At 41.9% G+C, this 16,376-nt stretch overlaps 1 protein-coding gene across 6 annotated transcripts in view; it reads left to right on the forward strand.

The window, feature by feature from the left end:
- tcaim (T cell activation inhibitor, mitochondrial) overlaps positions 1–16,034 on the forward strand; it is a 51,391-nt gene extending 35,357 nt beyond the window's left edge. For 4 of the 6 annotated variants that reach the window (XM_042490860.1, XM_042490862.1, XM_042490861.1 and 1 more), the window contains one exon: positions 45–2,762. In XM_042490860.1, coding sequence (XP_042346794.1) covers positions 45–270 — 226 coding nt within the window. In that variant the 3' untranslated portion in view covers positions 271–2,762. Of the gene's footprint in view, positions 1–44; positions 2,763–14,997; positions 15,029–15,956 lie in introns of those variants that run through there. The other 2 variants (XM_042490865.1, XM_042490868.1) reach the window with 2 other exon arrangements.
- Positions 16,035–16,376: the final 342 nt, after the last annotated feature.

The following is a 16,376-nucleotide window of genomic DNA, read 5'->3' on the forward strand; positions in this document are numbered from 1 at the left end:
TCATCAGCTCTGTTACTGACTCATTGATGTTTGTGTTTGTCCAGGCTGCAGGCAGAGGAGGAGGCTCTGGTGAAGCTGTGTCTCCACAATCTGTCTCTGAAGACTCTGTCCAAGGAGCCTAGTGTCAGCTCCAGCCAGATGATCCTGTGTTGTAAAAGGCTGGTAGAGCAGCGCTCTCCCCTTATGCAGGGCCTTCACATCTGTGTTTCTCACTTCTACTCAGTCATGCAGGATGGGGACTTGTGTGTCCCCTGGGACTGGAAGAGCTGAGCTAGAGGGACACGGCCAGTGTTGGAAAGAAGTATTTTTAGTGGTTAAATGTTGTTCAGGCAGCAAGTATACACATTTTACAGGGTCATTTGTTAGATGTCAGGTGGCCAAAACAGATTTCATATATGTTGATTCTCAATGGCAACTTTTGGAAAAAGAAATAATCTGTTATGGGGTTAATTCAAACTGACCATAGATGGCTCATCCAATAAGCAATTTATCCTCTTGCAGGAAAAGCCATATTGCGGAATTTGATTGACAGTGGAGGTTAGTTATTCCCAATTTAGGGTGAGGACTGCAGGGGTTGAGAAGAAGAAAACCATTCTGCTGCATAAAATTATGTTGTTGTTTTTTCAGATTTTTATCAAATGTTTGCTTTTATTCTTAAATGCTGGAGAATTTGATGTCTTCAGGTATGAAAATGAAAAGTCTGAGAACCAGGAAATGTTTGGTTGAACTGTGATAAGGGAAGCCAAGAAGTTGAGAAGGCACATGTGAAATATGTATTTTTTTCTTTTTTTTTTTTTCAGACAAGGGTTTTTTGTTTTATTAAATGTTTTGAGAAAGAATCTTAATCATAGTTCTGTGAAAGACACAATTTGTGCCATGAATGTGCACCACCATGTGCAACAGTCAGCAAACCACCAAAAAGTATTACAGAACTGAAACTTATCAGTCTGATTGACAGTCCGACACTGGTCAGATGAAAAAATGTAGTATGCTCACAATAAAATATATGTACAAACTGGAGCCTGACCACATTTAGTTCTCAGTCCTGACCGGCCACTCTGAAAGGCATGAAAACTAGTGTGTCGAAACGGTCCTGATCACATGAGCTAAACATTGTGTTTCTCCATATCAGTCTGGACCCACCAACCACAGACTGTATGGATGACAGACCCCCACTTACCCCAGCTATGCTTAAGTGAGGTTAAAATACCCCAGATATGGGCGCTGCCATCTTGCGATGTTCATGTTATTGAGAGCTGGATTCTGCTCAGTATCAATATCCACAGTGGGGGAGTTCCCACCAAAACACCTGTTTGACTAATCACGAACAGCCCATTTAAATGTGAGTACATGGATTGGCTGTCACAGCCGTCAATCATGATGGAAAATCCCCTTTTTGTAGAACTAAATAACTAATTAAAACCGAATTTATCACAAAAACACTTGAACAAACATCTGGGTGATGTGAACTACCATCTGTGACAAACTGTCTTTCGGTCTGGGAAAACTTTATGTGCTGTGTACTTGAGTTTTTAGTTTGGCCTATGTCCCATTTACTAACATGGAGGGGCAGGCTTTAAGACCTATGCTGCAGACAGACACCAGAGGGGGATCCAGATTGAAAAGTTACACTTTGGGGGAGCTGTCATGTTGTCCATCTTTATACTGTCTCTGTTGCCAACCCAAACACTTTCAGTAGGCTGGAGTTACTCACTTTGACAATACTGATGTGTTAGCATTAGTGTCTGCTCCTCTACTTCACAAATACATTGTCAGTTAATTATACTATATATACTCTGCATGTGAAGGTGACTGTTGGCAACAAACCCTATGAGGGTTATGTGATACACTGGCGTTGCAAATATAATGCAAATATGATGTTATTTCAGCATTTCTCCTTCAGCAGCCAGCTGCCTCTTGACTGCTAAATACCAGCTGGCAGCGTCCTTGTTGCCTGTCTGAAGCATTGTGAACCAGTGTACATCTGCATGGCTGTGACCCCCAGTTTTGCAGCCTCTCCTCCATCAGCCAATCAGGGGCCAAACAACAAAAACATTGTAGCTTATCTGTACCAGGGAACATTATCTTAATCACTAACAGAGCCAGTAAGTAAATCAAGCTTCCGTTATATCTGGTCAGAAAAACAGCAAATATGTCTTATACTGTGAGAAACTCTGCCAGTGCATCCCCTTGTTGTTTAATTGTTGTTGTCAATTGTATTACTGATGTAACTTCATTTACTGCTGTGTTTACTCTGCTAATGTTAGAGTTAACACTTGTTGCTGCAGGAGCAGCCTTTACTTTTTAAAAGCAGCAGCCTGAACGCTACGTCATCACGGCAGTCCCTGATTGGCTGCCTATATTTTCAGGTACAGAGTGGATCCCTGATTGGTCCAACCAGACTACAGTGGACTTTCAGGTCTTTCAGGTTGGAGAGAGTCCAAACTGAGACAGGAAGAGAAACAGATCACATCATCATGGTCTTACCACGCTAATGAAAAGTCTGATGTCAGAAAGAGGATAACAATACTATTTAAGATTTACTCTTGGTCTTTAGACAGAAATGCTGCATGGTGTCGCAGTGGTTAGCTCTGTTGCTTCACAGCAAATAAATTCTGGGATTCAAGTCCCAAGTTGAAGTTTTGAATTTAGTTCCTGAGAGCTGCACGCAGCTGCTGACTGTCCTATAGAGGACAGGTAAAATGCAGATTAGAATTTCGCTGTACAATGTACATGTGACAATAAAGAATAGGTCTTCTTCATTAGTTTGTCACATTTTGTCATTTTTATCCTTAATAGTTTTATTCTACAATAACTCAACATTTTTTTTCATTAAAAGCCTTTCACGTCAGCTCTGAGCCAAAAAAAAAAATTCTACTCTCAAAAACTTGCATTTCTTCAGCAGTGACAGGTTTAAGAGAGGATTTGTGAGCACACTTACTGATCGTCTATAAAAAGCTCAAAATCTTTCTATCTATGGTCTCAAACACCTTGACACGACAAATAACTCATTTCAGACAACTGGGATTTGTACCCTTGCTTACTGATCTCACTGTGAAGAAGCAGAAAGATAACTTATTTTGAGCCTGAATTCTTTCTAAATCTGCTGTGTGTTAGACAGGAGGTTTAAACTCAGGCCCTCTCACATAGTTTATGTCTAAAAGTAGACTTTAAGCTGTCATAAAATACAGCTCTGAGTTCAGACTGTTCACATACAACATAGCTTCTCTCACAGATAACAGCCACCACTGCAACAAACTCATTCTATCAATTTAACAGCTCCATGGTCTAGAGTCAGACACACATGGCTGATTATTTACTGCTAAACTACAGCTCACAACTTGTACCAAGTGTTTTGCAGCTTAGTTACACATCCTGGGCCCTATTTCAGAAAGCAGGCTCAAAAAACTCTGAGCCCAATCCCGACCTCTGAGTTGATTGAGCCTGAATTGGGAAACTAAGTCTTCAGTTCCAGAACAGGTGATCAGAATTAACTCAATCAACTCTGAGTAGGGGGACTTTTTTCTGCATGGGCGTGGTTTGCAGGACGCAGCGGTGCACACATTTGCAGGCTCCGTGACCATCTTAGCCCTGCTCAGCTTGTACACTGAGCGCATGCTGAGTTGCTCGTGATGGAGGGAAATTTAGGTTACAATAGGTTGTTTGCACATGACGTCACGTCACCGCAACCAAACTGTTGTGCTGTTTACTACTGTGCCAACCAGTCAAATAGGGAAAGAAACAAGAGCTACTTTTGATTCCTGGAAGTAGTGACATGTAAGGGTGAACATTTTTTTTTAAACTCACAAAGAAACGGTGGCAGACATGGATTAAAAACTACACACTAAATAAGCAATATTCACACATGATTTTAGTCCCATGCAAATCAGTCATGTCCGTAAAGTTCCATGGTAAATTACCTACTTTATTTCATGAAACACAGAGGTCATGGGATGATACTTGTGCTGTGTGAATCGGAATCTCAGTGATTTGCTGATGATTTTTTTTTCTTTTCTTTTTAAATTGTTTTTTTTAAAAATGGAAACTGAAATGCTCACTGTGTGTTAGGTAAAACAAGGCACACTGTGGTAGGTATGCAAAAAAGACAGACAAGGAGCCAAGGACCAGCTTACCTCTGAGCAGTGGTGGAGTGGTCTTTGGGCAGTCACAGGCACTCTTGTGTAGGAGAGGATAGTAGTAAAGGAAAGTACAGAAAAAGAAAAATGCAGACGTTAATCAGTCTAGTGGCCTTCCTCAGGGTGTTGCTGTACTGCTCTACTTCCTCTACTTCCTCATTGAGTGGTCATCCCTGGTCACATGACATGTGTAACACAAACATTCCACTTATTTAAAAAAATAAGTGGAAATACCACACAGTGGATTTGTTTTATTTTTTATTTTAATAAAAATGGTTTAAAGTCAATTTCTTTACTCGAGCCTGGAAAAGTCATGTCATCCAGTTTGAAATTCTGAATGTTTTATTTATTTTATTTTTTAAATTAAATTTATTGATATAGAACAATGCACATTAATCAACATATCAGCAAATTTCATCCGTAGTCCTAAGGCTGGTATCACAAAGAACATAAAATGTAAGACAAATTCACACTTGTGTCCAGTTTTGTGCCTCGGCACATTACAGTCTCGTCTGGTTTGAGCTTTGGTATTTATCCTGTTATTGTGCTTTTTCCGGATAAAAAGATTTAATGGTGGGGGGGGACAAGCCCATTTAAAACCTTAAGAACACGGCACAAATCCCTGAACATTAAGTAACTGTCAAAGTTTAAAATATTATACTTACTAATGATATTACAGTAATGGAAATGGAAAGGCTTTTTGTCCAGGAATTTGACTGTCTTCTTGAAGAGAGACTTGATGGGTTTTAATGTGCCTGCTGTTTTATGTGTCAAGGTTGTAAAACAATATGTTATGTGGGAAAAGATCATTGCATGCGGAGAAAAACATGCATACAATTTTTTTTGTGTTAAGATGTCAGCATGAGCTTTGAAACCAGTGAGACACTGGTACCGTGGCTGCAGATAGTACAACAGCAGCTTCTTGCTTTGTCTTAGTATGTGTATACAATACTGTGTTGTCCACATATAGCTAAACTTTCACAGTTGAACAAACATTTGGTAAGTCATTAACATCAAGACTTAATAAAATAGGCCCCCGTATAGAGCCTTGTGGGACACCGGCTGGGCAACTGAGGTAAGATGAACTTGAAGCACTAATTTGAACAGCTTGTATTCTATTAGACAAATATGATTTCATCCAGCAGAGGGCACTGTTTGAGAAGTTAAAATGATCGAGCTTTGACAGCAGCACATCATGATTAATTGTGTCAAAAGTTAATTTTAAATCCAAGAAAACGGCTCCAACATAGCAACCCTTGTCTCATAAACTTTCGATGTTCTCAACGGAATAGCAGGGGGTTGTCTCAGTCAAGTGATATTGGTGAAATCCAAACTGCATTGGGTGGAGAGGGGTATCACATACAGTATATTAAGATGTTCTATTAATTGCATGGAGACCCATTTTTCAGCCCCCTTCGAAACAATAGGTAAAATACTTATTGGTTGATATTCTTCTGGTTTGTTTTTATCGCCAGTCTTAAAGACTGGGGTAACTTTGGCTGTCTTTCAGACTGTTGGTACACTTGACTGTTTTATGGACAAATTTATCAGATGTGTAATTGGTCTTGCATGAGCCTCTATGTTAAGTTTTAAGAAGCTGCTGGCACAACCAAACACATCTTTGGTTTTGGAGCTTTTCAAAGAAGAAATGATTTTTAGAACCTCACAGACAGTTATGTCTTTTATATAAAACACAGGCTTGCTTTCATCAAGAGACTTAAAGAAATAACTGGCTGTTTAAAATGATTTGTTAATTCCTCAACTAAGCTTATTAAGATATTTTAAAGGTATTGACAATAACATCCATATTGCTAGTTAGCATATCATTCACCTGGAGCTGTACATTATTGGGCTTTGTGTTGTTGTTTTGACCTAATAGTTTGTTTAAGTTTTCCCATATTATCTTTCCATTTCTATTTGCCCCCTCTATTAATCCAATAAAAAAGTCTACTTTGGCTTTGCCAATCTTTTTCACCACTTTGTTTCTCGGTGAGGTGAACATGTGTTGACCACTTATAAGCCCTGTTTTTAAAGTTTTTAAGGCTTTTTCTCTCTCTTTCATCAATTTCCAAATACCGTCATTTAGCCAAGGTAGTGTTTTTTTACACTACTTGTGATCTACCTTTTTTGTGAAGAGATTGACAACTTCCTTGATATTGTTAATGAAAATGTCACTGCCATCCTCAATTTCATTACTTGTCAATACATTGGACCAGTCATAATGTTACATAGCATACTTTAGATTTTGTTGTTCATTTTTAGGTACTATGTTAAAGCTGCTAATCCTGGATGATCTAGTTAGGTGTTTTTTGTGTCATTTTCTAGTACACAAAAATTATGATCAGACAGCCCTAATAGAAGATTAAACGTTTTGGTAATCCTATCAGTCTTGCTTGTGAACATAAGATCAATTATTGTTTTTAAGGTTTTTGTTATTCCTGCTGGAACTTATATGACTTAAGATTGAAGCTGTCTGCAAATTGTTTCATTTTTTTCTGTCTGTTTTATTATCCCAGTTTATGTTAAAATCACTTTTAAAAATAATTTCCCTTTTAAGATTAGTGATTTAAGAATGTATTAAATTGATCATAAAATGTTTCTTTAGCAGAGGGGGGCTGTATAAACCTATGATGGTGAAAGACATTTCAAGGAAAAGGATTATATTCAGACCAATACATTCATATAAATTTCTGTTGGCACACAGAAAAACACAAAAACTGTTGTTCACATAAACCAACAAACCTCCCCCTCATCCTTCCCCTCTGTCCCTTCTAAATGTATTATACCCTGAGATGTTCAATGCAGTTGTAGGTGATGAGTCAGAGAGCCAACTTTCTAATAGATCAAGAATGTCAGTGTATGAGTCAGTCAGTAGATGTTCCATTTGTTGCGTTTTATTCATAATACTACAAATGTTAATTTGTCCAAGTGGAAGTCCCTTTGGTTTGGAGCGGGAGTCCCAGATGAGTTGTCAAGAGTTTGAAAGAAGTGCATTTTGTGTTGTTTCTTTAACAGCAGATTAATTGACTGCAGTCCTAGGTGCGGTGCTTAAGTTCATAGTTATTGTTGTTGCTGGGGGTGCACCAAAGTCACACTCACCATTGTTTGTGTTGGTCGGAGTAACCTGTTGAGCTAATGTGTATTGTACTTAATGTGATAATCCGGTATTGGCGTCTTTTGATCGATTCATAGAAGGTGGAATTCGATTGGGATTGTCCGTGTGAAAGCTGTATGGCACCGCGGCTGGTGGTACATGAATCTTCGATGCTCTGGAGAGCTGCACTGCTTTGTGAAGCCGCCTTGCCAGCTGCTCCAGCAGCTGCAGCCCAGACAAGGGCGCTCTGCCCCACACGTCCCGACAAGGCCATGCAGAGCCGCCGGTGCCCGTCGCTGGCTGCATCTGTGCAATCCTCAGCTCTGGTGGTGTTATGCCAGAAAGAGCATTGTTGATGCCGTGGGTGAAAAGAGCAGGTCAGTTGGGTCCACGCCGTAGGAGGTAGCTGGCACAGGGGACGCGCCACGAAGCAGGCACATCACGCTGTGGCCGCCACGCGTAGATGTAAAGTCACTATTCTGCAGGTGAGGTCCTGGTCTCAATTCTGCATCTCCAGATAATACCAGGATTGTTAGTAAATACAGAACATCCTTGGTTTGGTTGTTTGTTATACCCAGAGTTTTAGATTGTCTTGCATGGCCACTGTCAAGCAGTGTCTTAATGGCAAAGAGTTAGCTCAACATTTTAGCCAGGTGAGCCTGGTTGTCTTGTTGCATGGTGTAGCAGCAGCGCACAAAGAGCAGGGATAGGGATAGGCAAAAGCAAACTGTAAATGATTTTTGCATAGTTGTGATGGCATTCTCCTGTTGAACTGGACCATTTTTTTAATGTTTTCGCTGTTGGAATTCTGCTGTGGTGTAGGATTTACTAAGTTGGCAAGGGGTCTCTTGCATGGAATTGTTAAAGAAGTTTTTTGATGCAATCACCCTCTCATGTGGATGGCCTGATGTGTTCCATTCCCTCTGCTCTTAATAGAGTTTCATTGCTGGAGTGATGTTGGTTGAAATGTCGTGCTATGGGGTAGTCAATGTTATTTGTTTTGATGCCATGTTGTTTGTTTGTTGTTGTTTGGTGTTCACTACCGTGGTCCTTAAGTCTGCGCTTAGTTCATCCCATGTAGAAACAACCACAGGTAGGTGAGGCGATGGACCACATGGATGGTGTTACAGTTAATGAAGTCTTTGTGTTGGTAGGTGTGGTTGTGATTGTCTGGGTGCGTATAATATTGTCGCTTTTGTAGGTGCCAATTGGTCTTTTGCGTCAAGATTCATTTTTTTTTTTTTTTTTTACCAGAAGGTAGCTGTGCACCAGTTTGTCTTGAAAACCTGGTTGAGAGTCTGATCACAGGAAAGTTTAAGGCACTGCATTTTCCCCAGGAGCTTTTTGCCACTCCTTGTCTTTGAGACCCTGGAGACTTACGGGCAGCGCAACAAACTACATCTGCCGCTCAAGTCCTTGGAAGAAGAATTCAAAGTGTCGCGAGCCAAAGAGATGATGCAGTACTGAGACTCCAGCAATCAAAAAGTGGCTGATATTGGAAGTCAGAATGGGGAGGAAGTGAAGGGCAGCAGACGCTGTGCGGCAAGCAGAGTCAAGACTGCATCACAACAGGCTTGTGGGAGTGGTGAGGAAGAGGTGAAGCTCGACTAGGATAATTTTTAACACCTCACATCAACACCACCAAAGAAATGGATAGGTGCCGCTTAGTCCAGGAGGAGGTGAGAGCAGCACTTTGAGGAAGAGGGAGCTTGCAGGATGGTTGGAATGAGACAACAGGAGGTGTGGACAAGATTGGAAAATGCGATTGGGAGGAAGGAGATGTGGGCCAGGCTGTGGATAGCTCAACCCCAGCGGATCGAGTTTCTTATACAGGTGGCGTACATTGTGCTTCCCAGTCCATCAAACCTTTACCTGTGAGGCAAAGTAGAGTCACCAGCATGCCTACTGTGCTCCAAGCATGGAACACTGGAACACATCCTGAGCAGCTGTTTAAAGACATTGTGGGGAGGGATGCTACTGATGGAGGCACAACCAGGGGCTGAAGGCAATTGCAGAAGTCATTAGCACAGGATAGGCCAAGCGTCACTGCCAATTCAAGCAGGCCATCACCTTTGTATGAGCTGGTGAGTAGGCAAGACCCACTGCAAAACCATCTGCAGGCATCTTGGCCTTAGCGAGCGACTGGAAGCTGCTGCTGGACCTCGAACAGCAACTGAAATTCCATTACCACATTTGTGAGCACCACCTTGAGACCAGACATTATTCTCATGTCTGAGTCCACCAGACAAGTGGTTCTGCAAGTACCTTGGAAAGACCGCTTGAAGGGGGCCTTTGAGAGGAAACTTGCCAAGTATGAGGGACTGATCAGCACTTGTCAACAAGCAGGAGAGCTAAGTGTTACCTGGTAGAGGATGGATGCAGGGGATTTGCAGCCAGATCCCTGTGCAGAGCCCTCAGCTCATTGGGCATTGAAGGGGAGAGGAGGAGAAGAGCAATCTGAAAAACCACCGAAGCAGCAGAGAAAGCCTCAAGATGGCTGTGGCTCAGAAGAGGAGAACCATGGGGTGCAAAGTAGCTAGCTTGCTATCTGGACACAAGCTGGGGTCATTATACGCCCTGGAGGAGGGCGTATAATGTGGAAGACCCAAAAACCCAATAATTTCAGGAACATCACTGAAGGTGTGTCCAGAAGCATCCGTAGACATACTTGCACAGTTATATGTTAAATCTAAATGTTTAAATGTTGAATCTAAATTTTCTATGTTGAATCTTCAATCTAAATGTTATATGTCATATCTAAAGATTAAGGTAAGGTAAGGTAACTTTATTTATATGGTATAGTAGTACAGGCACATGATAATGATGTTGGCATGACAACTCTGGCAGCTCCTTCATTCTGGACAGTGTAGAGGTTGTGAAGTATTATCCTAGTGTCAGCCTCCTGCTGTGTGGATTCCAGAGCAGGAACATCCATAACATACCCTTCTGTGAGACCAAGCTCTTTGTCTTTTCTTTGAGTCCACCACATGGAGGAGATAAGTTGGGCCAAGAAAAGGCTCCACTTGTTCATTCTCCCAACATTTCTCACAAAGGAAGCCCAGAAGGTTTGCTTTGTTTGCTGACAAATCATGTCAGTGCTGGCAAGTAATCACTCAACAGTAGGTTTTTGTATCACTCAGTGATGGTTCTAAATCTTTCACCTGTGTGAAAGACTGGTGTATTATAGTGGACATAGCATCAATAACTACTGCTGTCTTTTGTCATCTGGAGGCAGATCAGGGATGTCAGTCACTTCGGTCTCATCTTGCTGGATCTTCACTAGGCTTGCCTTGGAACCAGTTCTCATACTGCCATATTCCTGGAAGAGGGATGGGGGAAAGTCACTTCATTCTTGGTTGCTGTGAAGTCAACAATGTTGGGCTTTCCAGCACTGGCATTGATTTGTGTCATGCAGTCATGTATGGAAGAGCAGTAACTTCATTGCCTTTGCCAGTTGCAGATGTTTTCCCCCAAGACTTCTTTGGTTTTGTGTTTTGGGGCAATGTTTGTGTTGACTGTTCACTACACACACACACACACACACACACACAAAGTCACTTCACACTCACACACACACACACACACACACACACACACACATATATATATATATATATGTATATATATATGGTTGGTAAGGTAAGATCACCCTTTATTAGTCCCACTGTGGGGACATTTGCATAGTTACAGCAACCAGGAGTAAGCAGGATAAGTAGCAAAAGAACAATATAAATAGTAAAAAAAAAACAAAAACAAAAAAAAAATTGGCTGGAGCCAATCCCAGCTGTCACTGAGCGGAAGGCGGGGTACACCCTGGACAGTTCGCCAGACCATCGCAGGGCCGACACATATAGACGAACAACCATACACACTCACAGTCTCACCCAAGGGCAATTTAGAGTCACCAATTAACCTGAGCTGCATGTCTTTGGACTGTGGGAAGAAGCCGGAGACCCCAGAGAGAACCCACGCAGACACGGGGAGAAAAATATTAATACACCAATTGCACATTGAGTTAGTTGCACTAGTGAAAAAAATACACTTCAGTACAAGTCCAGTTGGTGTGCTTGGTCTACTGAGAGCAGTGCGGGTTGTACAGTCTGACAGCAGTAGGATCTGAAGAAGAGGTTGCTCTTTAAAGTTAGCAGTTATATATATATATATATATATATATATATATATATATATATATATATATATATATATATATATATATATATATATATATATATATATATATACACACACACACACCAAGTGTGGCGGCGGCGGTCGCCGAGGCGAAAACCCGGGCGTGGGAGGAGTTTGGCGAGGCCATGGAAAACGACTTCCGGACGGCTTCGAAGAGGTTCTGGACCACCATCAGGCGTCTCAGGAGGGGGAAGCGGTGCTCCATCAACACTGTGTATGGTGGCGACGGGGCGCTGCTGACCTCGACTCAGGACGTTGTGGATCGGTGGAAGGAATACTTTGAAGACCTCCTCAATCCCACCGACACGCCTTCCGTTGGGGAAGCAGGGCCTGGGGACTCGGGGGTGGGCTCCTCTATCTCTGGGGCTGAGGTTACCGAGGTGGTCAAAAAGCTCCTCGGTGGCAGGGCCCCGGGGGTGGACGAGGTCCGCCCGGAGTTCCTCAAGGCCCTGGATGTTGTGGGGCTGTCGTGGCTGACACGACTCTGCAACATTCCGTGGACATCGGGGGCAGTGCCCTTGGACTGGCAGACTGGGGTGGTGGTCCCTCTTTTCAAGAAGGGGGACCGGAGGGTGTGTTCCAACTACAGGGGGATCACACTCCTCAGCCTCCCCGGTAAGGTCTATTCGGGGGTACTAGAGAGGAGGGTCCGCCGGATAGTCGGACCCCGGATTCAGGAGGAGCAATGCGGTTTTCGCCCCCGGTCGTGGAACTGTGGACCAGCTCTGGACCCTTGGCAGGATCCTTGAGGGTGTGTGGGAGTTTGCCCAACCAGTCCACATGTGCTTTGTGGACTTGGAGAAGGCATTCGACCGTGTCCCTCGGGGAGTCCTGTGGGAGGTTCTCCGGGAATATGGGGTTTCGGACTCCCTGATACGGGCTGTCCGTTCCCTGTATGACCGGTGCCAGAGCTTGGTCCGCATTGCCGGCAGTAAGTCGAACTCGTTTCCTGTGAGGGTTGGACTCCGCCAGGGCTGCTCTTTGTCACCGATTCTGTTCATAACTTTTATGGACAGAATTTCTAGGTGCAGTCAGGGTGTTGAGGGGGTCTGGTTTGGTGACCTCAGGATTGGGTCTCTGCTCTTTGCAGATGATGTGGTCCTGTTGGCTTCATCGGGCCGTGACCTTCAGCTCTCACTGGATCGGTTCGCAGCCGAGTGTGAAGCGGCTGAGATGAGAATCAGCACCTCCAAATCCGAGACCATGGTTCTCAGCCGGAAAAGGCTGGCGTGCCCCCTCCGGATCGGGGACGAAGTCCTGCCCCAAGTGGAGGAGTTTAAGTACCTTGGGGTCTTGTTCACGAGTGAGGGAAGGATGGAACGGGAGATCGACAGGCGGATCGGTGCAGCGTCTGCAGTAATGCGGACTCTGCACCGGTCTGTCGTGGTGAAGAGGGAGCTGAGCTGAAAGGCAAAGCTCTCAATTTACCGGTCGATCTTCGTTCCTACCCTCACCTATGGTCACAAGCTTTGGGTAGTGACCGAAAGAACAAGATCGCGGGTACAAGTGGCCGAAATGAGTTTCCTCCGTAGGGGGTGGCTGGGCTCTCCCTTAGAGATAGGGTGAGAAGCTCGGTCATCCGGGAGGAGCTCGGAGTAGAGCCACTGCTCCTCCGCGTGGCTCGGGCATCTAATTAGGATGCCTCCAGGATGCCTCCCTGGTGAGGTGTTCAGGGCACGTCCCACCAGTAGGAGGCCCCGTGGAAGACCCAGGACACGCTGGAGAGACTATGTCTCACAGCTGGCCTGGGAACGCCTCGGGGTCCCCCGGGAAGAGCTGGACAAAGTGGCTGGGGAGAGGGAAGTTTGGGTTTCCCTGCTGAGGGCTGCTGCCCCCGCAACCCGACCCCGGATAACCGGAAGAAAATGGATGGATGGATGGATATATACACACACACACAGACATACAGCATATATATATATATACATATATTTATTTTTTTCTTGAGTTGTAAGCTGTAATAATAATTAATTAAAACAATACAGGCTTGAAATATTTCCATTTATGTGTAATGAATCTAGAATCTATGAAAGTTTCAGTTTTTGAATTAAAGTACAGAAAAAAATAACTTTATCACAATATGTTTTTGAGCAGCATCCTATACACACACACACACACACACACACACACACACACACACACATATATATGTATATATGGTTGTAGGATCAATTTCTGTAGCTGGTAAGTCAGACAAACTTTATTTATAAAGCATTTTAATGAAATGACAAACCCTTCCAATTCAGTGAGCTGGAAGTGGATTCTACATTCAACCTTCGCTTAACACTTCTCTTTAACAATATTTAAGAACTTGCTCTGACGCCATGTTTTTGTGGGCTACGTATGACACTAGCTACAGGCTTTAAGAGCCAGGCAGGAGATGAACTGTGAGTGGTAAGCGGATGAGCACAGGCGGCAGCAGAGCAGAGACATAAAGCTGCAGTCCAGTCAGACAGTTTTCCAGCAGCCATCAGTTTGTAGCAGGATTTAGGATCACCTTTAAATTTAATTTCTTCTTAAACTACGTTTAAGAAAAATGACAATAAACCTACTTTGTTCCTTGTACCTTGTAGGCTACAAGAAGTCACAGAAACACCTAAATCCCATTATATCTGATTTATTAAAATATCATCAGACCCATGTGTGTTTGCACGCAATCTTCAATTGTTGTTGTTGTTAATCATGACATGCAGCCTATTAAAGTGCTCCAAGTGATCTGTGATTTATGTTCAAGGATCATCCTTCAATTTGCATAAATTCTCAAAAAAAGAAACATTTTCAAAAAAATATTTTTTTTTTAAAAAAGCCTTTTATTGTTAAGTCAACATGTAAACCAATCAGCTCGATCAGGTGACATCCGGGCTTTTACAGTCATTGAGAGCAACTGCAGTACCTGGCTCCAGAAACTGCAGCCACCTGAAATCATTGTTGCCTATGTGTGCATTACATTAGAGCAAGTCAGGATCAAGTCAGACAAAAATCTAAATGGCATGAACTTCAAAAGTTTTGGAGCACTTCAAGTTATGCAAAACAAGGAAGTATGTTAGCAGAAAAATATGCAAAGATGACACGGCAAGGCACGCAAGCAAGACGGTCATGACGCAGCATCTAAAACGAAAGCGAAAGTCTCAACAAAAAACGACGTTGTTATATGTTCTTACGATGTTCAGTTTTTTGTAAAGTAAGGAAACATAAGGGTATGTTGTAAAAACTCTCAACATTTAGTTTTTGAATTGTTTCATCTTTGATGTTGTAGTTATTCATTATTTATGATTTAATATTATTTTTATTTATTTTATGGATGTTTATTTACTGCACTTTAGCACTGTTTATTTGCTGCACTTTTAGCAGTGATGGGAGAAAAAAAGGCTTATTTTATTATTATTTCTATTTTTATTTCTTTAAATCGGATTAATTGATTAATTGATTATCAAAATAACTTTAGCTGCAGCCCTAGATAACATTAACATTTTATATCTAAGTTAAGGCTGGATATAACAGAAATTGAGTTGGCATAGCACAGCATAAAATGTATTTTTCTTAGAACTGAAGCTATTTTTATTCATTTCTCAACAGTTCAAAATGTCACTAAGGATCAGTCCTCTTAAAGATATCATCATGTTGGTTTGAAGATTGACAAAATGTGGAAACCGGAGATTAAGTTCATTAATGTAGTGAAAGGTAAAAGGTAAAATTGACTTCCTCTCAAATTCTTTTAACCTAACTAATTATTCATCTCTTTAAAAGAATACATTTAGAACCAGACTGGATTTAAAAAAAAAAAATTAAATACAACTTTCTTGTTTCTAGAGCAGCAACAGTAAAACTTACTACAGCGACATCACTATATAAACACTCATATATTAGTAAAGATGAATCAAAAGGTCAGTAAAATAAATTCTATTTATGACATCACAATTCTGAGTGAAGTATAGAAAGAAAAGGAGACATGGACATCCATTGGTAACAGTCATCCTATAATTGACATGTCCTGTCCATCCTGTCTGTTCTTTTGCTGCAGCAGCTGTGCGGCTAAACGGCATATCCAGAAAGACACCAGTGCAGCCCTGAAGTTGCTTATGCTTATGTCTCTCCAGATGGAATTTGCCTTTGCAATAAGGAAGATGATGTATATGCAGTTTGTATAGAAGAGCTCAGCCCCTCACAGAAAGCAGGGGAGAAGCTGCAGTGTGATAATTATTTACACCAAAACAATAAAAAGTTTTGATGAAGTAACTTCCACTGAGAAGCTTATCAATAGTAAGCGGTTTTGGTGCCCAATCACTAAGAATTATTCTCTACTAAGGAACCATGGTTATCATTACAAAACTTCAGGGTAAAGTAAACTACTAAAATTAAATTACTTTACTACTAGTTGGCAGCTCATCTCAGTCATGCTGCCATTGAGTCGAATGAAATGCTCTTTGGACTGTGTGTTTTTTGATACATGTGGCCACAGATGAAATACCCATTGTAGTGAATAAAATGATTTGGTTTCTAGTTCAGATAGAAAATGTCTTCATTTTTTCTTACAGGATGTGGTGTATTCACCCTAGGCTCATTCTGCAAAGGGGATTTTGTAGCTGAATACAGGGTTGACTTGATCGATGATGCCAAAGCCCAGAAGAGAAGAAAAGTTTACCACTCCTCATGCACTGCATTTTTGTTTGCATTTAACATACTTTGTACACGTTGTTGAATTTGACATACAAGCTTGCACAATCAGTGTCTGCGATTTTATAATGTGATCCTGCAATGTTAATGAAATCAATAAAAATGTTTAAACATACGTAAATATAAACAAAAATCTTATATAAGACCAGGGGGATACTTTATTCTTATGTGAAAATGTTTTTTTTGTTTTTTTTCCAGTTTGTGTACCTAAAGTATTGATGCCTCCAGAGAAGACGGTTGAACACAGACATCCAGACAGATCCTAACCTGCATAGACATTG

The sequence above is a fragment of the Plectropomus leopardus genome, chromosome 7 (assembly GCF_008729295.1).
Source record: "Plectropomus leopardus isolate mb chromosome 7, YSFRI_Pleo_2.0, whole genome shotgun sequence".
NCBI lineage: Eukaryota > Metazoa > Chordata > Actinopteri > Perciformes > Serranidae > Plectropomus > Plectropomus leopardus.